Raw genomic sequence first — 25218 nt, forward strand, 5'->3', positions numbered from 1 at the left:
ATAAGGCCTTAAAACACTGACATTTTATGATTCAGATTGATTTTTGCAGAAAATTATCCAATATACAGGTACATATATTGTGCCTAATATACAAAGACTAAACACAATAAAGAAATCTTACCCTGCCAATAAAATTAATGCTTTGGCTGTTCTGCTTTTTACTGGTTTTGGGTATGGCAAGGATCTGACTAATACTTACTAGTACGACTTCTATAACGTTTCTGAAGTTTAGATTAAGCTTCATGTTAATTTGTTTCCCAACCTTGTGAAACAAAAATGACCATACCTGCTATACCTCCTGCTATCCACACAGAAGAGGGACTAGGAGATATGCATCCCTCAGGAGTAATCCAGCCACAGAGAAATGTATAAGGGATGAAGTATAGGCAATACCCAGGAACATCCCTCAGAAGCATTGCGCCGGCACCTCGGTATATTCCTGCTAAGCCCTCCTGCCGAAGGATTGAACTAACACAGTGAATTGGGCCTCTGTATGCGGGAAACCCAGTTGCCCTGTGCCTTAAGTTTATGTTTGCTGCAAAAACAGATACAAATCATTTTAACAACTGCACATACTTTGGGCATTCTCACATTTTAGTTTGTTTAACTTCCCTTATGTAGTTGGCAATTTTGACACCGAAGTGACTTTGGCATTTTTGAAAACGTTACCCAAATGTTTTAAATTAAAGAAAATATGTAAACTTATTGTATTTTATATAGTATTGCTAATTAAATACCAAAAGCCCCCTTAATATTTTAATAACAGGACAGTTATTAAAGAAGCTGACAAAAGCCAGGAACTTCTAAGATGCAGAGTGCTTTGCCCTCATTTGTGTGTGTGTTTTTCATTAAGAATTTTTTCCCCAAAATCAGAAATCTGTTCTGTATTGGAGATCAGCAATATAAATCTCACTGGATCTCTACCCAAAGAAATGGGCTCATTATTATGCTGGCCTAGGCTAACTTGTGCCTGCCTGTGGATATCCTGCCTTGGGTGTCATTTCCACCTGGTAAAAAATGTATTCCCTTTGAAGTTTATTGCTACAGCTACCCCGGCAACTATTTTTCAAATATTTTTTAATGTCACCATTCATTCCACTTGTATGTAATGAACAGAGATTGTCAGGATACCAGATCTCTCTTGTGTGCAAACCTTTTGTGGATAAACACTAGAAATAAATTCTATAGGCAGTGATATAAAGTTACAGATGATAGATGCATCTCTCTGGTACATATACGTCAAATATTGGTATTCTAATAGAATGTTTATCATTCCCCCTAAGCTCTTCACCGTAGCTCTCTTTGGTAAGTATATGTATTTCCGTGAGATTCAGTGGAACCTCAAAGTTACAAACACCTGAGGAATGGAGGTTGTTCCTAACTTTGAACAAAACGTTATGGCCGCTCTTTCAAAAGTTTACAACTGAACGTTGACTTAATATAGCTCTGAAACTTTACAATGCGGAAGAAAAATGCTGCTTTTAACCATCTTAATTTAAATGAAACAAGCATAGAAACAGTTTCCTTACCTTACAAGTCTTGTTTTTAAACTTTCCCTTAATTTTTTTAGTAGTTTACATTTGACACTGGACTGTACTGTGCATTTTTTTTTTTTTTTGGTCTCTGCTGCTGCCTGTTTGCATAATTCCAGGTCCAAATGAAGTGTGCGCTTGACTAGTCAGTTTATAACTCTGGTGTTCATAACTCTGAGATTCTACTGTATAAATACAGATATACTCTCTCTCTCTGTCACACATCCTAATGAAATATATATACCAGTACATAGCAAAGAGAGAGACTGAAAAACTTATATTAAAGGAGTACTAGCAGCTAACAATAAAAATCTTAGTAGGACACTAATATTTGGCCTTTGAGTTCAGAACTCACTACTTACAATCAAAATCATTGTCAGACATGACAGCTTTCCAGGAGCTCAAGCTACACTTTTATTTTCTGTCTCAGCTGCCAGCATTAATGATGATTCCAAATAGCTCTTCATTGCAATAAATATATTAGGCCAAATTCTGATCTCTGATACACTGGTGTAATTGAACAACAGAGTCATTGATGTCATTGTAGTTACTCCAGATATACACTGGGATCAGAGAGATCAGACTTTGGACATTCAACATGAGAGATTAGCTGAATCAATCTTCTAGTACATCTGAACCTGAATGTTTGCAAAGAAAAGTTGTGTCTATGTACTTAGAGTCAGGAAACAATACATTGCTGGTTGTGGGCTTTTTTTCAAGTATTCCTACAAGCTCAGCAAGAAGCAAAACTATTGCCTATTCTTCACATGTCTATTTGGGACCCTTTTCTTTGCATTTTATACAGTATGTCAGTCGTGGTCTGTCTCTCAGCCCATTACCAGTGGCCTTTGGTCTGGAGCAAAATTCAACAAGTTGAAAGAGAGAAAGATCATAACAGAGTGAATTAAAAGCCAATATTTTGGGTGCTGTTCCTATAAGAGGTTCTAGAAAATCCATTAACATTTTTAGAATGCCATGTTATTGCTGATTAACCCAGCTCATACTGGGGAACTACACAAAAGAAGCCCACCTTCTAAAGAGCATCGTTTGTTACTGCTGACTCAATCAGGCAGCTGACTGAAGTGACACAGCTGAACACCTGCCTCGAGTTAAAAACAGACAATCACAGGAATACAAAACAGAAAAGACCTGTGGTCTCACCCCGCCCACCTCCTGCTCGTCAGCAGTATGCCATAAAGCACGTTTTCTATTAGTATTTTGTCCAAGCTAGTATTAAATGTCCCAAATGAATGGCCTTTAACCATCTGCTGTTGAAGTGGTTGAAACGATGGCAACACTACGTTCCAGAAAAAGTGATTTAAATCTCATTGTTTCATATGGGAGACAATTCCACCACCTACTGCATCTTGCTGTCAGGACACTTTGCCTGATACCAGCTCAACTTTTCCCCTTCTGAATTTCATCTCATGAAGACTAGGAATGGTCTCAAGTGCCACGCTCTACATTGCCCAGTGTTTATACCCTTAGACATTTATAGACGTAACAAATCCCTCCTTATTTAAGTAGCTCTTCTCTGAACTGCTTCTTGCTTGTCAAAATCACCCTGCGATGCCCAGAAAGCAATGCAATGAAGCTATAATGATTTACACCGGCAGGGGAGCGGGCTCAAGAGTTTAGGTGCAATTGTTCCAGATCCAGAGGGAGGAGAGGTCCTTTTGGCTGGCACTAGGACTTTCAGAGTCTGAATTCAGCGCTAACCAAATTTAACTTCAGGAAGCTGCTTAAAGAGGGTTCTGGTCTTAGAATTAAAATAATGTTTCAGTGATTCCATATACACAAAGGCATAAAGCCATTTTGACCAACAGTTACCTTCATATGAGAACCTGAAGCCTGAAATCAGATTCCTGATGTGAATTCAAACTTGCCCTTTAGAACACCTAGTTCACTAAGATAGCCCATTGGTCATTTGCCTCAGCTGCTTGCCTGAGCAAACATATCCGAATACTGTACAGTTCCACCATATCTTTGAGAAATGACTAACCTAATCTCAAAAACAACCGTGGGCCTGAAATCCAACATTTCCACATTGTTGACCTTACCAGGAAAAACATCAGACTGCATTTCTTAGCTTTCCATGCCTCAACAACATAGATAATATCACCTAGGCTAGCCAGGGGCATTTGCCATTATACTGTCATTTATAGCAAAGCATAATGTGATTAGTATAATCTACGACCATGGCTTTGATGTTAATTAATAGTTAGATTGTAAATATTTTAAGTACCGCAGATAGCCGGAGTCATTGCTGGACTCATGAAAATAATATTCAGTTTTCAACAGCACCTTTCTCTTTTCTCCTTTTTATCATCATTTGTATTTTGGTAATGCTGAGGCGCCCTCATCGTGGACCAGCACCCCATTGTGCCATGTGCTGTACAAATACAGAACAACAAAACAGTCCCTGACCCAGACCGCTTATTTTTGGTGCTCAAAAAGTTGCAGGACTTACAGTAGCTGAGTCTTGTATCTTTGCAGGTTTGCCCACCCTGCTGACAAAACGCCACCTCCCTAACACGGCAACCTCCTGGACGTGGCAATAGGTTTCCTTTTATATAGAACGCTTGTGTCAGATGGAAAGTACCCACTTGATATCTTGCCCTAGTTATTCGCAGGTTAAAGGGCATGGCATTTTCTCTACTCCTCAATCACAGCCTCCTCTCTGGCCCATTCCTCTGCGGTTTGCTAGAGCAGGGGTGGTTAGAGAAAAACATCACTGCTTTTTTGTTTGTTTTTTGTTACCAGGATAGAGTACTTATTTATTTGTGCTAACTCATCTGTCCAGAACTCTCAGACCCCTCCCCACAGCCCTTAGTCATTGACTTTGAAACCTTTATTTACTTGGACTGGGAAAAACAAGTAAAGAAAAACGGAACAAACTGTTTCTATGTTTTTTATATATTTCTCTCCGCCTCTGCTCTCTCTCCTTCTCCTCTGTCACTCACACAATTTGGGGTCAAGGTGTAGGGCTCTCTTTTCGGGTATTCAGACCATGCACATTTTGATGAGAAACAGTTGACTCTTCCCTAACCAGGAGCATCTTTTAAACCTCTTTAGCCCCAGTTAAACATGTATCCTGTTAGAAAACACTTTGCTCCTTTATCTGGGGACACAAAGTACAGCAAATGTTTTGCTCCTGGGTGCCTGCTCTATACACTACTGGAACACACTCAAAATTATGATCTAACAAAAACCACAATTCTGCTCCCCTTCCAACACCAGCTACCCTCTAAATATGGAAGTAAGTCTTCAAAGAGACTTAGTCACTGCTTCTCACTGTGTATCGACAACCCTTATAATTAAGCTCCCCAAGTTTCTATCACAGTTTTGCCTGCTCTGCCCAGCATAAATAGAAACAACTCAAGAAAATAACCCTAGAAATAACTCAGTGCCCTTTGTATTTGCCTTCCCAAATCTCAGCAATCCTGTATTCGCAATGCCTCACATACCAACTGGAACCATCCTCGAAATAGGCAGAATCTGGTCCAAGATTTTTAGAAATGAGCCAAGTTGTCATGGCTTTTATACCCAGTTATCTGTTGTTTCATCATTTCTGATATCTTTGTAATATTGAAGCAATGACAGATCTCAGCACCTCTGTGCTCTAAGGTATTAACTGGATTAGACATATGGTCTCACCATTCTTAAAGCATGCCTTCCCTCTCTGTGATGCATAAGGGTTTGGAATATAGCTTTTTCAGAACAGTAATGTAAAAATAATACAATAAAAGAGTCAAATAACACCCACACAATGGGACTTGCACAGTCATTGGCACTATGATTCCTAAGGACCCAAGGCCGAATTAATAGAGCTATTACAATTCCTACAGTGAGAATGGTACACCAAGAGTAGCAATTGTATTATCCTGGTATAGAACAATGAATTCTGGGAAGTAGGTTGCTGTTTTTCAAAGTTAAATAATTCAGAATTTTGGCAGTACTGAAGTCAATGGAAAGCCTCCAATGGACTTCCGATCAGGCCCTTAAGCAGTGTATTTCTATAGTGATTTTATTTCTCATAAAAAACATCATCAAGACATTCCCCTTTAACCTAAAAAATCTTCATTCAGTTTTACCTGCAACTGCCTGCAGTGATGGAAAGCTTCTGACTGTTGAAGGAATGAAAAGAGGTGGGAATCATATTTATGAATCATGTATAACCATAAATGCTTAAGCCTGTGGCAGGTTGCACATGGCAGCTTTTCAGGACCAGGCACATCATTATCACTGCTTTTGGTTTTAAGAACCAAAAAAGTTTCTATGTATAAAGAGCTGAGGGGAGCGCCTGGGACTTTGTTCCATATTGAGGAGGGATGCCAGGCAAAACTGTGCTGTGTGGCTGTACTCCACTGATGGGCAAGTGGGAGAATTTGCTTTTTCCCCAGATGGAGAAGTCTGTTTACAGATAAGCTCAGCCGCAATATTTTATGTTTGTGATGATCAACTGGCACAAGGTTTTGCTTTTGAAAACTTTGTGTAATGTTATATTTTGTAGAATACCATGAATGCCACGGGACTGAGTGAATAGTTTATGGGCAGAGGATTCAAATAGGTCAAAGGTTTCAAAGAGTGTCCTGCCTTGAAATAAGAACAGGTGAAGCCAAAGGAGTGGAAATAGTGCTAGAATTACTAACAACTACAATTTGAACAAGAAAAGATTCTAGGTTCATCAGTGCCTTAGGGCAGCAAGCAAAATTTAGTCTTGCCACCTCCCTCACACAGGAAAAACTGTGTCACTGATGTTCTTGGCAAGCGGGAGGATTCAGCAAATACGAGTTAATTTAGTTTTGATTCCCCATTGGACTTCTGTAAGAGAAGTTCTCTGACATGCACAGAAAAGTGGAACATCATTAAATTCAGTGGTGGTTAAAAATATTCCACTGGATAACAACCATAACCACTTTTTTAAAAAAGTATGTAAAACGGAGGGACTGCAAAAATCTTGTTAAGAACATAAGAATGGCCATACTGGGTCAGACCAAAGGTCCATCCAGCCCAGTATCCTGTCTACTGACAGTGGCCAATGCCAGGTGCCCCAGAGAGAGTGAACCTAACAGGTAATGATCAGTGATCTCTCTCCTGCCATCCATCTCCACCCTCTGACAAGGCTAGGGACACCATTCCTTACCCATCCTGGCTAATAGCCGTTAATGGACTTAACCTTCATGAATTTATCCAGTTCTCTTTTAAACTCTGTTATTGTCCTAGCCTTGACAGCCTCCTCAGGCAAGGAGTTCCACAGGTTGACAGTGCGCTGATTGAAGAAGAACTTCCTTTTATTTGTTTTAAACCTGCTGCCCATTAATTTCATGTGGTGGCCCCTAGTTCTTATATTATGGGAACAAGTAAATAACTTTTCCTAATTCACTTGCTCCACACCACTCATGATTTTATATACCTCTATCATATCCCCCCTTAGTCTCCTCTTTTCCAAGATGAAAAGTCCTAGCCTCTTTAGTCTCTCCTCATATGGGACCCATTCCAAACCCCTAATGATTTTAGTTGCCCTTTTTTTAACCTTTTCTAATGCCAGTATATCTTTTTTGAGATGAGGGGACCACATCTGTAAACAGTATTCAAGATGTGGGCACACTATGGATTTATATAAGGGCAAAAAGATATTCTCCACCTTATTCTCTATCCCTTTTTTAATGATTCCTAACATCTCGTTTGCTTTTTTGACTGCCGCTGCAGACTGCATGGACGTCTTCAGAGAAGTATCCATGATGACTCCAAGTTCTTTCTCCTGATTAATGGTAGCTAAATTAGCCCCCATCATATTGTATGTATAGTTGGGGTTATTTTTTCCAATGTGCATTACTTTACATTTATCCACATTAAATTTCATTTGCCATTTTGTTGCCCAATCACCTAGTTTTGTTGTAGCGGAGTTGGTCCCAGGATATTAGAGACAAGATGGGGGAGGTAATATCCATTCTCTCTCTCACCAACAGAAGTTGGTCTAATCAAAGATACTCCCTCACCCTCCTTGTCTCTCACAGATCTTGTTGGTGGTTGTGAGGGATTGTACTTAACTTCGGCAGGAATCTCACTCAGGAAAACTGGTTTGATTGGAAGTGTGTTGTACTCATTTTAAAATGCTCAGTGATAGGACAATAGCACAATTTGCTACAGATGTGGATGTTCTGAGGCTCAGTCCTTCCACTGCAGGGTGGGTGTAACACCCATTGGGGCCAACATGCAGGAAATTCAGGCCCCTAGCATTGAACTGAGATTCAAACCCTAAACCATGCATCTATTTTGTCTTCAGGAAAGCTGCTTTCCTACCGTCTCAGGCTGGAGTAAGCTTTCCTGAGAGAGGTGGGGTGGTGAAAAGGCACAAAGGACAAACTTAATTTGTTAAAAATGCAAAGTTAGTTCTTGCCCAAACTTTTAATGTAAAGGGGGTTTCTGTGGAGATAATTCACTAGGACTTTAACAGTTAGATGCAATGCCTCCCAATTTCATATATTTGTCTCCTTTTTCAGACTGTGTGTATCATCTTTATGAGTGCTCACCTTTGCGCCGACTCTGCTCCTATTGACGACAATTTATCAGTGACTTCAATGGGAGCAGAGTTAGGCCAACAATGAGCACTTCCAAAAATCCCACCTTGAACTGCATTAAATGTGAACTAAATAACTGAGCGGGTGGCATGCTCTGGAGATACTTTGTATTGACCTAGCATACAACACTTACCTAGTGACAGAACTGAATTAGAGATTTTTTTACCCTGAGCGTTCTGTTTTCCTGTAGCCTAGATTCTAAATAACGTGCTTGAAAATGGAGAATTTTTTTAATCTACTTGATAAGCATAGTTGCTCTTCTTAACATTAATGGGAGTTATATGAACACAAAGGGTTTGAATATTCTCTTGCTTTCTGCCCCTAGAACTCCTATGGACATCAGAGGCAGTTTTTGCCGAAGGAACAAAGGATGAAAATGCCCATAAACTAGACTCCATCTTGCAGTCTCAGTTGCATTATACAATGTGTTCTTGTGTAGCAAATCTATAGGAAAAAAAAATCATTCTCAACAGTGTGGATCTTAATGATAAATGGTGAGAGGATACTACCATGAGCCAAATACTATAGTCCATCATCAGTGCTTATTCAGGCAAAATGGCAATTGAAGCTTGAGGAAAGACTGCAGGATTGGCTCACATTGTTCCACCTCCTGTTGGGTCACTTGTTCCACAAACAAACAAAAAATCAGACTATTACTGAAAACAAAGGTTACCCTGTGTCTCAGGTGACTGTGCCTTTAATGCACTGTCTAATCCGTGGCTGATCACCTCTCCTTCAAGGCTTGGCTGGTGCAACTGCTGCAAATTAAAATCTTTCTGGATTCATTGCAGTTTATGACAGGTTTCAAAGTAGCAGCCGTGTTAGTCTGTATTCGCAAAAAGAAAAGGAGTACTAGTGGCACCTTAGAGACTAACCAATTTATTTGAGAATAAGCTTTCGTGAGCTACAGCTCACTTTAGTACTCCTTTTCTTATTGCAGTTTATGAGCATCTTATGGCATACAATTTAATTTAGGGACCATAGACCTGATTCTCTGTTGCCTTGCATCTGGCATAGTCATTTATGTTGGTGCAAAGTGGTTGTAGAACACATCCATTGGTGTAAGGGCCTGATCCAGAGGCCACTGAAGTCAATGGGAGTCTTTTTACTGGTTCCAATGGCCTTTTGATCAGGCTCTGGGGGATTGGAGAATTCTAATTGGTAGAGTGTTTGCATTAGTGTCAATAAGCGCAATAGATGCAAAACAGTGGTGAATCCACCCTTGAATCACAGATTCAATTAATCTGAATAAGCAGAAAAGACTGAAAAACAACCTTCTTACCTTTAATAAATGGCTGTGTCTGCATCTGTAGTCTTATCTTTATTAGGTCCACAGGACCACCAATTCCTACTGAGACAACCCCTGCTACCATGCTGGCAACAATCAAGTCCGAGAGTGCCGGGGCATGGTTAGAATCTCCATAGCGCTGCTGGCTAATAAACCTTTGAGTATTGCTGAAGACACCAAATGTCACCGAGCTGTAGACAGCAATGCTGGCCAATGGGAAAGACATCCCTTTAAAGAATCCGACAACCTAACAGTGAAATAAAGCAAGAGTTAAAGGAGATGTATCAATTTGATTATTTTTCCTAGTTGGTCACACTTCACAGTAAACCTTAGAATTCCACAGTCCCTGTGTGACACATGACCAGAAAGTGTTAAGTATCCTGCAGGCTAAATAACCGAAATTCAACCCTTAAAGACATATGGGTAGATATGTTTATGTTTTTGTGTTTTTACATATATATTGGTAGAGGTCAATAATGTAATCAAACAGTCACTGTCTATGCTGTATTCTGCTAATTCAGAGATCAAAAGGACATCTTAACATTTAAATGAACTGTAAACACAGGATATCACTGTATTCCTCTATCTTTGAAATATATAGTAAGTCATCTGCGAATGGTGGAAAAACAGGCAATTGCTTTATGTGGATCTGTGTGAATAATTACCGGTGATGCTTAGGAAATGAGTGTCTATTGTTTGCCAAGGGACTCCGAGCTGTCACAAGAGGGCCTGAAACTGAATAAAAAATGGCGTGGGTCCTGATCCTGTCATCTCGGATCTGCTTGAGCCCTCATGTAGCGGAAGCCTAAGCCACAAGGACTGGGTAGGGGGGAGGCATAGCTCAGTGGTTTGAGCATTGGCCTGCTAAATCCAGGGTTGTGAGTTCAATTCTTGAGGGGTCATTTAGGGATTTGGGGCAAAAATTGGGGCTTGGTCCTGCTTTGAGCAGGGGATTAGACTAGATGACCTCCCAAGGTCCCTTCCAACCCTGATAGTCTAGAGATCCCAGTGCTGACTGGACCACCCTGAATACAAACATTGGACTATAACCTATGGACTATTTCTGAAAGAACTCTTTGCATCTACAAAGCTTACCATCTCTGCTGTGAATCTGAAGCTCAAGATTGTACTCATGTCTGTATGTATACTGATCTTTTAACCTATACTCTCTCTCTCTTTTCTTTTTAAATAAAATTTAGTTTAGTTAATAAGAATTGGCTGTAAGCATGTATTTGGGAAAGGTCTGGAATATTCATTAATCTGGGAGGTAATGTGCTCAATCCTTTGGGATTAAGAACATAAGAATGGCCATACTGGGTCAGACCAAAGGTCCATCTAGCCCAGTATCCTGTCTACCAACGGTGGCCAATGCCAGGTGCCCCATAGAGAGTGAACCTAACAGGTAATGATCAGTGATCTCTCTCCTGCCATCCATCGCCACCCTCTGACAAGGCAAGGGACACCATTCCTTACCCATCCTGGCTAATAGCCATTAATGGACTTAACCTCCATGAATTTATCCAGTTCTCTTTTAAACCCTGTTATAGTCCTAGCCTTGACAGCCTCCTCAGGCAAGGAGTTCCACAGGTTGACTGTGCACTGAGTGAAGAAGAACTTCCTTTTATTTGTTTTAAACCTGCTGCCCACTAATTTCATGTGGTGGCCCCTAGTTCTTATATTATGGGAACAAGTAAATAACTTTTCCTAATTCACTTGCTCCACACCACTCATGATTTTATATACCTCTATCATCTCCCCCACTTAGTCTCCTCTTTTCCAAGATGAAAAGTCCTAGCCTCTTTAATCTTTCCTCATATGGGACCTGTTCCAAACCCCTAATCATTTTAGTTGCCCTTTTCTGAACCTTTTCTAATGCCAGTATATCTTTTTTGAGATGAGGGGACCACATCTGTCTACAGTATTCAAGATGTGGGCATACCATGGATTTATATAAGGGCAATAAGATTAATGATTCCTAACATCTCGTTTGCTTTTTTGACTGCCGCTGCAGACTGCATGGATGTCTTCAGAGAACTATCCACAATGACTCCAAGATCTTCCTCCTGATTAGTGATAGCTAAATTAGCCCCCCATCACATTATATGTATAATTTGGGTTATTTTTTCCAATGTGCATTACTTTACATTTATCCACATTAAATTTCATTTGCCATTTTGTTGCCCAATCACTTAGTTTTGTGAGATCTTTTTGAAGTTCTTCACAGTCTGCTTTGGTCTTAACTATCTTGAATAGTTTAGTATCATCTGCAAACTTTGCCACCTCACCGTTTATCCTTTCTCCAGATCGTTTATGAATAAGTTGAATAAGATTGGTCCTAGGACTGACCCTGGGGGAACACCACTAGTTACCCCTCTCCATTCTGAAAATTTACCATTTATTCCTATCCTTTATTCCTTGTCTTTTAACCAGTTCTCAATCCATCAAAGGATCTTCCCTCTTATCCCATGACAACTTAATTTATGTAAGAGCCTTTGATGAGGGACCTTGTCAAAGGCTTTCTGGAAATCTAAGTACACTATGTCCACTGGATCCCCCTTGTCCACCTGTTTGTTGACTCCTTCAAAGAACTCTAATAGATTAGTAAAACAGGGTAGAACTCTAATAGATTAGTAAGATTGGTAGAGCTTTTTTTATATGATGAATATGATTTTCATTAATCCTCATCATTTTTGACTTGGGTGTTTAGCTGGAAGCCTGAGGCTGGGTTACTTTAAGGGAACTGTGTTGTTGACTTCTGAGTAACCAGTGAGGTATATTAGAAGCTTTTTTGTGCTGGCTTGGTAAATCTAAGTATTGGAATATCCACCAGTTTTGGGGATTGTCTGCCCCATTCTTTGCATTTCACTCTAACTGAGTGACCTCAGCTGGCACCCCTGGGATTCCAGTCACATTCTGCTATACTTGACTTTGCATATCTCCACTTCAATTCAGTTCCCCAGGAATTATAAGTCTGCTTTTATACGGTGTGGGAAATTGATCACTGAATACTTCTCTTGTCATTTTTTTAACCTATGTTTTCTTTGATCCTTTCATAGAGCTAATTGGATGTGAAATGTAATGCCCTAAGTAAATTTTCAACAATTCTTTAACTAATGTCATGTCAGGCTAGCTAGCTAGCTAGCTAAAACCCAAGATGGATGTCAGACTGAAAATGCAGAAACTGAATAGCAGATGTTTCTTGGAGCAGAGCAGTTACACTTAGAAAATGGAAGTGAATTTAGGACACTAAGAAATTACTGTCAGTGCTTTTCACAGATTATACAGCATAAGGGAATATACTTAATATAGCAAATCTGGAGACATAGGAAAATACTATAAATATTTAGGGCCAAATTCTCTTCTGGTATCACTCCACTCCTCACTAAGGCAAAACTCCCATTAAAGTGGATTAGACAGCACAGTGAAGGTACAGCAGTGTACTACCCAGGGTAACCTTGTTTCTAATAATCATTTGGCTTAATGTTTACTGGGAGTTTTGCCCGAGTAAAGAATGTAGGATCGGACCATCAATGTCATAAGACCTAAATCTGTGTCAGGGTTATGAGCCAGTTTCTGTACTGATTTACACCCAGGCCATTCCATTCACTTCCATGTTGTCACAGGGGGACTAAGTCAACACAGAACTTGGCCCCAAATTACCTTCAACGGGCCTGGCTGGCTGTTCTAACAATTCAGAATCTGAACAAGAGGGCAAGACACCTGAGGGCTTGTCTACAGGGTGCAGTATGGCACACCAGGGTGGTGTGAATTCTAATGCACACCAATGTGTGGCATACTCCCTGGCCCACGTAGACCTGACTGGCGCAAACTAAAAGCTCACTATCGTGCATTAAACCTAGTATTGTTTGAAATGTGCACTAGGGAACTTTTAGTGTATGTCAGACAGGTCTGCATGAGCCAGTGAGCGTGCAACGTGTTGGTGTGCATTAGAATTCATGCCTCCCAGGTGCGCATTAGCTCCCCATGTAGACAAGCATTTGGTTTAGGAACAACTTTGGATTTCTCAGTAAGGGTAACAAGAAAGGAGATTAGTCTGCTCCCAGTGAAGTCCAGGGAAGCTCTGTGAGTGAGGTCAGTAGGAGCAGGTTTGGGCATAAAGTCTACTTCTGTACTTCCGAAGTTTAGGCTCTAGGTCGGACCTGTGTCGAAAGAGGTTGTTTGCCCTCCCACTCACAAGCAGGTTTATTCTGGGAAAAACAGTGTTCCGGAAATAAAAAGGAAATTGAAAGTCATACATGCCTGTGTCCTGCCCACTCAAAGGGGCCAAAAATCCTTAGGCACTTCTTTGAGGAGGAGGAGTCTCTCTTGTAGGTCAGGGTTAGCTGGGGCAGAGGAGATGGATGGATGCTTGCAGTTCTTCACGTAAGGGCTTGAATGCTATTGCACTGAATGCATACTGTTTTGTAATCACTTTTAATATCTTTTTCATTTTCTATTCTGGCATGTTATAGACAAACCAAGGTACTTACACTTTCATTTCTGTACACGGTAAGGATACAATTAAGTGTATTTCCATATCCTTGTCCAGCTTGTAAGCGAGTCTGCAAAATGTATTGATGAAATGTAATTGAAACAATGCATTTTCAATTCAGTGAAAGCTCATGCTATGCAAACAATGCACATTTTGATTTGACAGTAAATTAGGGCTTTGCTCCTAGGACAAACGGGACAATAAAGTAAAATAAACATGCAGCAGCCCAGTTTGCACTGCGCCAGTGGTGGATCCAAACAGAACCTCAGAAGTTCGGGGCTCTTTGCTTCATCCAGAATCCATGATTGTCACACTGGTTTGAAATATGGAAAGGCCAGGCCTCCCAACTCTGCACAGAATCATTAGCACATGTGTTATGCAGAATAATATCATTTGCAAAGGAGACTATTAGCTACCCAGGAATGCAGTGGAGTCTCTGTTACCTGAAGTATTTAAATCAAAATCAGATAGCTTTCTGAAAGATATACTCTACATCAACAAGAAGTTATAGCTTTTATGTGGGAATCACTGGCTAAAATTCTATAGCAGAAGGACAGACTAGACCGTAATCGTCCCTTCTGGCCTTAAATTCTATTAATCTAATGTAAGTGGAAGCTTGCCTATGATTTTAAGCCTTTTGTTATTAGACTTCAGGGAGTGTAGCAGGTAGTTTATCATTTATCATGTGTTCTCCTTTAAGTTAGCCGATATGCCTGAAAGAAACCTTGAATAGCAGGAAAACTTACCCTCTCCCCCAAAGTCCAAGTAAATGGCAGGAGAAGAAAATGAGTGCTAGGTTTCTGGAATTCAGACTCTCAACATATGTTAGGTCATGGCTCCATGGCTTCTACATCAGCATATGTGCTTGAATCGGTGCCACAAACCTTAAACCTCCTCCACCGGGGATTGTGGCCACTAGATCATAGATCCAATGGCCTTGCCCCATCTGCAACCTAACTCTCATTGCTGGTGGAGCTGGTGCAGAGCTTAGCTGCACTTTATGGAGGGTGTGCAGAGTACCTCACCTACCTGCTCTTTACCTGCCCATCCCTGCAGATCAGACCTGCAGCAGTTCTGTTGCGTAAGGTGCCTTCCATGGCCCTGACAGTGCTAGGTGAATTTCACGCTAGATGTCTAAACATTAAATGGAGCCAAGGCAATCATTCCAAGCCTCAGAAATATCTAACTTCTAATGAAAAAAAGGTGTTTTAGACATTGCTCCAAACCAAGAGGATTTGTTTCTGGAAAGAGATATTTATATGTTTTCTAAAAGGACCAACAGCAGTAATGAAACCCAGCACATTAACCATGACAAACCCTGTATTGTTTAACAGACATTTCACCTCTCACATATATAGCTCATCCATCAAGCTGCTTTCATGTTTTTAATAGAAAAAAAGTCATTGCAATCAACTGACAAATTTTCTTAGCTTGCAGGTTTATTTTAGGGGAAATTCAGTCCCTGTTTTTTATCCTAATATCAAGAGCACTGACCCCTTTTCCCCCTCTGTAAGTGGCTGCACAGAATGATGGCCTAAATGACCCTGTAGTGTTTGCATCCACCCCTTAAATCTGCAATGACATGTTCCCCCTTGTCATGACCCCTCTGCACAGCATGCCCTATCGCTAGCTATCTGCATCACCATATCTTGCCCCCAGCATATAGTCACAGCGCAATAGTCTTTAGAATGGACACATCAGTAGGCGGTTTGGTAGGATCTCTCTGAATAACAGAACCCGGACAGTTTGGAAACTGTCTTTCAGTAAAGAACAGCCAGCTACATATAACTGGTTTTAGTGGAGCTACACCATTTTACACCAGCTAAAGATCTGGCCCAAGTGTTATTTACAACATATAGAAAATTGGAATGTGTGACACTGGCAAGTTCTTCAGTTGGAAGGAGGTTTGAAAAACAAGAAACAAAGGCTTACATGAAACATAAGGAGTTTTGCGATTGGCCTCAGTAGGATCAAGATTTAACCATCACTAATGCTCTCTGACCTCTCTCTTGCAAACGGTGATTTCCCTCATCCCGGCCTTCGATTTCCATTATTTAATTACATTTTTTTCATATACAGGATCCCCAGATTTGGCAAAACTCTTTTCCCCTTCTGCAGACTATTATCCATTTTCCTCCAATGCAAACCCTCCTCCCTCGATACCTACTTCTTCATCTCCCCACTCCCTCTTCCTCTGACCATCATCACACTATGGCACCTCACTAACAGCTGAGAAAGCAACGCATGCCATTTTCTCCAGACCAGGATAAAAGTTGCTTATGAAATACGTATACACAACCATATCCCTACTCAACGTCTACATCATTCCAGTTGCTCCAAAATCAGCATAGCTGGCAGCAGCAACCTCTCCCTCCAAGAATGAATGGGACATTTCATATTGCACCCAATTTCTTTAGCAAGCAGAAGTCCCCAGCTATTTTACTCTGGCTATATCAATAGCTATCTATGCTATATATTTAAGATGAATATTGAGAACTCGCTGAAGGACATGCCACAGACGAACCATGGAGAGGAGTTTTCACGTTGAAAGCGCTGAATGAGCGACTGCAGGAATCATCACTGGGATCCTAGCCCCAGAGGAGTGAGAGACTAACCCCAAGCTTTGCAGGTTTATCTAGAATACTGAGAGGAGTGCCATTGCCATATGCCGTCGTCTTGATGTATAGGACATGATGCACATAACTCCTCATGTAACAAAATGAGTCCATGGAGGAATGGTCCATAATTTTTTTAAAAATGTGCAATCAAAGAGAAATATTTTCACCCGCCTTTTTAAACACTCGCCATTCTAGAGGCAGGCGGCAGCTGCTGTTCATATACCGCATATAGTCGGTCTCGATTTCAAAAAGACAGGCACAGAATTGCAGTTGTGTGGAGAGCGGCATACCCGATTTGTGCATCCAGTTACCATCATGGCAGGAGTAACTCAGATATTTGCATAGATATGGGCCTGAATGGCTATTTGCAAGGGTAAGCCTTGCCCTTGCCATCATGGTTATTGCTTACTGTGACTCTGAATTCTTTCTTGTACGGATTTGCGTCCTTAACATGGGGTTTTTCCATTTCATCTCCTCAGGTTTGTTTTCTTTTCTTTTACACACTAACCGGGTTCCTAGAGGTTAAAGTTAATGCGTTTTGGAGTAACAAAGGATAATCTCTTCTCATGACAGAGAGTATTCTTTAACTAAACTGTCCTCTGCGTACTAACAGTGAGGGTTGAATTTTCTGCTGGTATAATTCTATTGAAGTCAATGGATTTACACTAGTGGACAATTTGGTCCTGAATTTATTACACCAGTTTCCTTTGGAACTTATTCCTCCATATTACATTTTAATTTATGGCACAACAAGGATTTCAGACTTGAGTAGCCTTGCTACCCTAACAACCAACGATACCTCTTAGATTTCGCTATTCCAGGTTTACAGTATTGTATCTCCTATCCCGGATCCTTAAAATTCCACCGGTTGTTCCTTACAGAAACTCAGTGTCATTCAATAGCAGTCACTCTGCAGTGCAGGAGAGGTAGAGTTTGAAACCTCCCACAGTGTAATGAGATTTTCTTCTGGAAATAAGGAGGGATAAAAGTATTCAGCAAAGCATCTTGTTACACTGAGGCTTCTCTGACTGGCCCCAAGATCTGGGAGCACATAGCTGGTATAAAGATCCCATTTGAGTGCAGGTCAGCCAGACTGGAGGATCAGGGCCATCATCATTGTATGCTTAAAATGCAGAACTGTTTTTATACACGCTAAAGGTTCATCATCATGCATGAATGCAAAGAATTATATTTTCACTTGGAGGACTCTTACCTGCATGGCCAGTGTGTGAAACTGGCTTGTGATATATAAGAGAGAAGAATGCAAACTAATATCTGTGAATAAACAAATTCATTAATTAAAGCATTCGTCACATGTTAGTCTGACTTGGGTAACTGCAGTGGCAAGTGAATACAACATTCAATGTGCTTCTCTCCACATGAGTGAGCCGTGAAAGCACTGCAGGCATAGCAGTTAAACCTTATTCTGAATTGAAACAGACTCCAGTTCAAAATGACACTGATGGCATGCCCTTGAAGAAGCTGGATAAGTGTGTTCTACTGCTATAATGCATACCGTGGCTTATTAGAAATGAAAGCCACCTAAAATTAACAAAAGCAACAGTCACTAAAAATAAGCAGAGGCAAGGAAAAGCAACCAGTGACCCAACAGAGGTAACACAAGTGAAAGGGAATGTCCCAGCAAATGACTAGGGAGGGCTTTCTCTTTAACAGAGTCTTAGAATGGTCTTTTCTTTGGGTTCTAGTTTAGAACCCTGACTTTGGACAACCATAAGGAGACAGCTCGTGTAAGCTGCTCCTGCCAGCATGGAGAAGGATGTGAAGCCATTGGTTAGAATAAACAAAGTGAACAGATCAAAAGGGGATAATTGCTAATTTGAAGGTGCATGTGGAGTCCTCCCCTGACATGAGCATAGGAGCAGCTTTCTAGTTTATTCTCTGGTTTCATTAGTGAAATTGGCTTTTGTCTTGGAGAAGACCCAGCATCTCGAATCACATGCAAAAGCTGAGAACAGCAACAGTGCCTAAACACTACTCAAGAAGGTTCTGGTGTATAAAGGGTAAAATGAAAGATGTGGAGTGAAAGGTGAATGAAGCTAAGACCATTTATAGACATGACCTCATAAAGCAAGGGAAAAAACTTGCTTGGATTTTAGGGGATGGGGAAGGGAAAAAAACTGCTGAACCAAGTGTTTGGTTTGTTTGTCGAGAATTGCCATGCTGGTAACTTAATATACATGAAATAATGCATGTATTTACCCAAGTTTCTCAGCTCCCAGAAAGAGGAAACCTTCATTCCTTATTCCACTGGACACTATGTTCATAGGTAAACACTGTTCAGATGCTCACTTTGTAGTTCAATATTGGTTAGATTCCTTCCCCCTCCAATTTGGAAAAGTAACAAAACTGCCTACTTGGTATTCCCAAACGACATCCAGAACCAAATGTAACAGAGGTGTCAGCTTGACAGTTGTCTTTATAAGCACTGAAAAATGCACTACTTGTTACTTGGCAGCTCCTGAACAAACATAACTCAAACGCTCCCAACAACGTACATTGTCAATGTCCATCACCCACACACTATGATGACATCAAAGCCATATATTGCTGGACTTAAAGGAAGACACCTCTCTGGGATGTAAGCAAACAGTATTTCCAGAGGCATTCATAGACAACGTAGCCAACACACAGTTCCTGCTGTACATACTCGGCTCTGAACATTGGCTTCCCAATGTCATTTGTTAATGCACTGGCACTGCTTCTGCAGTCAGTGACACAATTCAGTAGTCAGCACCGTGCATCCCTAAAGAAACCCAAGTACCTCAAGCAACAATGATCCTCAGTCTGATGGTATCTAACTTCTTAATAAACACAAGATCAGCTCTTCTGGAGCAAGAGCACAAGGACTATAAGCTGAGATTCTTAAAGCCCTATTCCTGTTCATTTTCATTGCAATTTGGCTATCAAATCTCTTAGCTCGCTTTGAAAATAGCAGGAAAGTAAAATAAAATGTGCCATCATGTAGCCACATGTTGCACAGGTCCCTGCACAGGTTTGCAGGGGCTGGGAAGATGATGCAAGAAGCCTTCCTACCCACCCTACTTCCCCACCACCACCACTCCCAGGTCCATGCATAGGGGCTAGATTCTTATTACGCAGCACTGTGATTGCTCCAGGGTAATAGTGATATCAGCAATAGCCTCCCTGCAAAAGAGGAACCCTGGCCCCACTTCCCATTGCAGCATGTGTGAGAGGGACAATCTTCTTCAACCTGTAGAAAGGGTATCGCATAGGCCACTTTGGTCTACACTTCCTTCAGAGTTCTCAGAGCCACTGTTCTTGCCCAACAAGCTATGTAATCCTCTCTCAGCCAATGGTGCACCTCAGGACCTACTCTGCAGCTCATTGGGCTATAGCAGTAACTGTGGTGCTCCATGAGTGCCTGATGCAGGCAGTTCATTTTGGATTCTCGACACAACCCTCCCCTGCCCATCCACAGCTCCTCCATGCAGTTGTGGAGATAGCCACCATGGAACATTTGATGAAAGGGCTTCAGAATCTTTGTGGTCTGATCATCCCCGCTGCAGAGCCACGATATTTCTACTGGCTACTGGGCCTCACACTGAGATACAAATATAATGACCTCCATTAGGAGTCATCAGCAGGGTGGGAATCCTGGCCTAAAGCACAGGCCTCTTCCACTTGAGTTGAAGAAGTAAATCCACTAGCTAGCAACGGTATTTCTATACATCCACAGAGGGGGATGTATAACATACTTTGCCAGTGGAGAAGGAGAGGGAGTGGTATGTTCTTCTAAAGCTTCAATGACTAGAGTAAAATACTAACATGCCCCAACAGTTGTGTGTTCAACTCAACTAGCTTTCTCTGTGTTAAAGACTGTGTTGCCTTTTCTGCACTGCACTATAAGAACCTGTTAATGAAGATCTTCTAACATCACACCGGTAAATCCATCTAGAAAAAAAAACAGATTTCTCTTGTAGGAAAGAGGATGATAGGAATGGCTATTGAATAACTGCAGCTCCTAGCTTCGGGATACCTATATCTGTACTTTGTCCTTACAGTACTGCCAACTTTAGGAAAACCTTTAAAAAAATACCTCTTCAGCAAAGACAAATACAGCTTGCCTTTTGGCCTTTGTAAACTCAACCATTACACAGGTTGATAAAGTATGTGCTGACCTTTTCAGTATGCGGAACATTATATAATGGGTAGTTTTCGCTTTCAGTTTTGATCCCATCCAGGGAATTTACCTGATAATCATATTTTCATATCTTCCTTTTGAAAGGTCTTTCAATAATTTTTCTGTGTTAAAATCAGAGGTGAGACAAAGAAAGAAAAATACAAGGAGAAATATCACTAAATGTGGGTGCATTTTCCTTAGGGGTTAAATTTATCCCTGGGCAGGAAGCTAGTGTGTGGGTTGTTTGCTGGCCCTCTGCAAAGGAATGAATCTCACGATCTGTGTAAGTGAAAGTGCGGCTTAAAATATTTTACCTTTACTGTGTCCAGAGGATGCCCCACAATTACACTTGCAGCTCCTGGGGATTAAAATAAGGTCATTAGACAAAACACATTTGGGTGAGTCAACTAAAAGGAGAGACTTTTGTAACATTTACCCAGTGAAACTCAAATCCATGCCCTGTTGCATAGGTGCTCCCCTCAGCCAATCAGAGCACTCGCCATCATTCTGCTCATTACTTAGTTGATGAAAATTTACACATCAGTAGAACCTGAGGGTACACCTTGAAGCAATGATGTCAGTTGCAGAGCAGATGCACAGGGAGAACTGACATTACCTTTGTGAGATGGAGCTAATAATCTGCTCCAGATCCCCAAGAGCCAACCCAGAGAGGTGGTGATGGTGAGACCAGTTGACATGAAGGGCACTGTGCATGATTTATGGAGGATACTGCAGACCAGGGGCTGGAATAGCATATGTGGAGGGGCTGCGTTGCTGTCCCATGCACTGTCTGCAACATGGAGGACAGATTTTTATATTCAACCTCTGCACACGCAAAACCTATTTTCCCATGCAAAACCCATTTTCTCTTAACCAGGTTTTGTGTGCGTGCGTTTGAGGCTGCTTGTGAAAATCTCTGTCATTCAATGGCGGGACAAGGGCGGTCTAGCCTAGTGATCAGAGCGGGTGTGAGACTTCATGGCTGGAGCAGATGTCAGGAACCAGCGATTAGGGTCAGAACTGGAGTCCGTAGTTAAAGGTGGAGCCAAGAGTCAAGCTGAAGGTCAAGCACTCAATGCTAGAGCTGAGAGGCAAACCAGAGTCAGCAGTCAGAACCATGGATCAAACCAGAGGGCAGTGACTGGAAACCAGAGCCGAGGATTAAGCCGTAGTCAGAAACCAGAGGCATGGTCAAACCGGATGCTAGGAATTGGATACCAGAGCCTAGGGTCAAGCCAGAGTAAGCAGTCAGAAGCCAAAGCCATGGCTCAAGCTCAGGGTCAGTAACTGGAGAAGCAGGGTAGCAGGCGGTCCAAAGCAGGGGCAGGACAAAGGCTAGGCTGGGTGGAAAGCAGGAGCAGCAGGCACAGGGGTAGCCATGAGCACTGAGCAGCCAGTGAGCTGCGGCTGCTGCGGGCCTAAGAGCAGGCTTGCTAGCTCCAGCAGCCTATCAGCTGGCATGGCCAATGGTGGCGAGGCCAATCAGGCAGCCTGCTGCAGGCCAGCTGTACTGATGAGGCTGCCTGGAGATTAGCTCTGGTGCAAGCCCTGGCTCCTGACAAATGGCTTCATAGTTAATTGATAGCTCTGTTGAGAACTGGAATATTACCACGTTACTCAGCTGTGGGAAATCAGCCGCCGCCCTGCAATGCCCAGGAGAAACATTTCCATTATGGCCCATCAAAGGGAGAACAACAAGAAGTGGGAGGAGAGAAGCAAAGTGGGGGTAGAGAATAAGAATCTTTTAAAAACTGCTCCAGAAGCTTAGCTCAGGATCACATGCAGTCATGAATTTGATTTATGTGAGTATTTAGTACAATTGTGCATGAAAATTGCACACACAATTGGCAAATTTTATCCCTAGCTGGCTATTTGCTCACCCAGTTTTCCTGCCCCATATATGCATGTTTTTGCAGTAGTAGACATGGGCAAATTAGCCAGAATAACATCACAACAGACACTCCAGTCTCCTCAGGCTTTGGAAATCAAGCCTCACCCTTTCTCGTGGTAATTTGGAAAAGATTCCAGTTTTTCCCAAATAAATGAGGACATTGACCTGAACTATTTAGTGGTCTCACACCCTTGTGTGGGGCCAATACAAAAGCCTCATGTGCTCTGTGTGGGCATTAAAAATCCACAACAGTAGCACTTTTTAACAGTAGCCACCTGCTCTTAGCCAAAATTTCCTTCTCTACCCTGCTGTGTTGTCCACCTGCCAGCTGTCTTCCAACCCAGTGATAGCTGCATTTTAGTGGTGCACTCTAGGATCTTTCTAGATAAAAGGAGCTCTCTAGAAGCGTAAGATACTTCTTCCTACACTTTCTAATTGAGATGGCACTTATTTTACAGAAGGCCAGAATCAATTCTTTCAGAAAACTGCCTGATCAATAATTCTAGTCTGATAGTGAGAATTGTCCTGATAATACTCTTATTATTAACAGGACGATCCACTCAGAACCAGATCTGTGCCTTTCATAAAAGGGTGTGGATTAATGGAGCCATCTGATTGGCTGGTGAGGATTCCCAGCTGTTTAAATATGAGGCTGTATGCACAGGGATCTGAACTCAATAGGCAAACACTAGAATGCCTTTATAAAACCATAGTCTTAAGTGTTGGGTTACAATATCATTTTACATATTTCTCAGCTAGAGACATTCAGCCTTGTAGATCATGCACTTACCTCAGGAATGTGTAATCTTAAAGATGACACCATAATGTCATATCCCACACCTCATTGCATATTGATATCTTAGAACAGACAGATAAAACTGTGTGATGTTCTGTTACTGCTTAATTGAAACTATCCTCTCTGTACAAATGTGGCAAATGACACATACAAACACAGACAGGGATAAATGCATCCATCACTAGACTTCATTTTTAAAAATGCACAAACACTTACCTATTTTTATAGCATTCTGGTATTACTGTCCCAAAATATCCCACCAGTGTTACTTACCTCCTATCCAACCAGCTACAAAATCTTCTAATTGAAGACTGCCCATGTTTTAAAACTGCCGGACAATTCCTATTCAAATCGTTTTGTGGAAGTTTGCAATTCACAGTCAATTTCTTCAGCATGTGCTGTTGAGGACCGCTTGAATGTGTCTCTTTGACTCTGTTATGTAGAAAAGTGAATTCGACACCATGGGGTGTCCCCAAGGGATTGTAGTAAGAGTTTGTGTCTTTCACATGTTTCAGCAGAATTAAAACTGCAACAACTCTGACTCTAACCTCTCACACAGCCTGTCTCAAAGTGCCTCCAAAGCCCACTGTGACATCATTCCCCCAAACCTTAAAGGCACAGTACAACCAGAGCACAGGAATTTTCACACTTTTTTTTTTCTTTTAGAGACAAATGGGGAAGGTTACTGACTAAGTACAAACCATGCATTTATTGCAGGTCAAATTACTTTGTGTTCTAATTGTTCCTTTTGAAAGAAGCATCAGTAAAAGGGATTTTATGTTACTGGCAATAATGATAGTTGATGATTATTGCATTTGAAAAGGTAGGGTTTTTCCATAGGCATAATATTTTAAAAACATGAGTTAATATGAAATTCCAGGTCTGGCATGCATGGAGTTAGGGCCATAGTACGAACTACTTACTTATGTCGGTGAGCAGATCCTCACACGAGTCACAATATAATAACAACAACAATACCTAGCTCTTATATTGTGTTTTAGTCAGTAGATCTCAAAGAAAAGTTATCATTATTCCCATTTTGCAGATGGGGAAACTGAGGTGGAGAGATCTGCCCAGGTCATCCACTGGGAACAGAACGTAAGTCTCCTCAGTCGCAACCCTCTGCGCTATCCACTAAGCAACACTGCCTCTCATGTGATACATAGCCGCATATGCGATCACAATATGAGTAAAGAGTTCATACTGTGGCCCTTGAATGCAAGGGGAAATGACTGTGGTCCAGAATGTCAACTGATGTAAATAAGAGTTGCTCTATTGAGTTCAACACAGCTATGCTGAGAATCTGGTCCTCTAAGTACAGACTAAGGCACACAGTATAGCTATCCTTGGGGAAGTTGTACATCCAGGGCCTAATCTTGCCAACTTTTACTCATATGAGTGGACTTTACCCACACGAGTAGCCCTGTTGACTTCGATATTCCATACATGAAGCCAATGACACCATTCACACTTTAGGATTTGTCAACATAGGGACATCCAGGAAAATTACTTAGTTAAACTTCATTAAATCCCTGTGTGGACACTGTTAATCAGAATTAAAGTGGCCTTAATTCTCAGTGACAATGTTCACACAGGGGTTTAATGTCATTTAACTAACCTACTTCAAATTCACACCTTTAATTCATGTGGATTAATTTTCCTGGCTGTCCCTATAGAAACCAGCCGTTAATGCCCTTGCATAAGGAATACCTATGTGAGTAAGGGTTTGTAGGATAGGGCCCCTACTTAAACCTAAACTTGTTGCTATTGAGGAACAAGAAAAATGGAACTTACTCCTATTCAGTCAACTTAGAGCCAGGAAACTTTACTTAAGTACATTCAAAGCCAGGAACTA

At 41.3% G+C, this 25218-nt stretch overlaps 1 protein-coding gene across 4 annotated transcripts in view; it reads right to left on the reverse strand.

Moving 5' to 3' along the window:
- Positions 1-24078, reverse strand: part of SLC25A48 (solute carrier family 25 member 48) — a 36321-nt gene extending 12243 nt beyond the window's left edge. The window contains exons 1-6 of one of the 4 annotated variants that reach the window (XM_043521151.1): positions 23637-24078; positions 20991-21034; positions 13895-13966; positions 9399-9651; positions 5627-5659; positions 287-535 (exon numbers count right to left, since the gene is read on the reverse strand). In XM_043521151.1, the coding sequence (XP_043377086.1) occupies positions 287-535; positions 5627-5659; positions 9399-9651; positions 13895-13966; positions 20991-21034; positions 23637-23682 (697 nt within the window). In that variant the 5' untranslated portion in view covers positions 23683-24078. Of the gene's footprint in view, positions 1-286; positions 536-5626; positions 5660-9398; positions 9652-13894; positions 13967-20990; positions 21035-21292; positions 22067-23636 lie in introns of those variants that run through there. The other 3 variants (XM_043521152.1, XM_007053582.3, XM_043521150.1) reach the window with 3 other exon arrangements.
- Between the last annotated feature and the right edge of the window lie 1140 nt (positions 24079-25218).

The sequence above is a fragment of the Chelonia mydas genome, chromosome 8 (assembly GCF_015237465.2).
Source record: "Chelonia mydas isolate rCheMyd1 chromosome 8, rCheMyd1.pri.v2, whole genome shotgun sequence".
Classification (NCBI taxonomy): Eukaryota; Metazoa; Chordata; order Testudines; family Cheloniidae; genus Chelonia; species Chelonia mydas.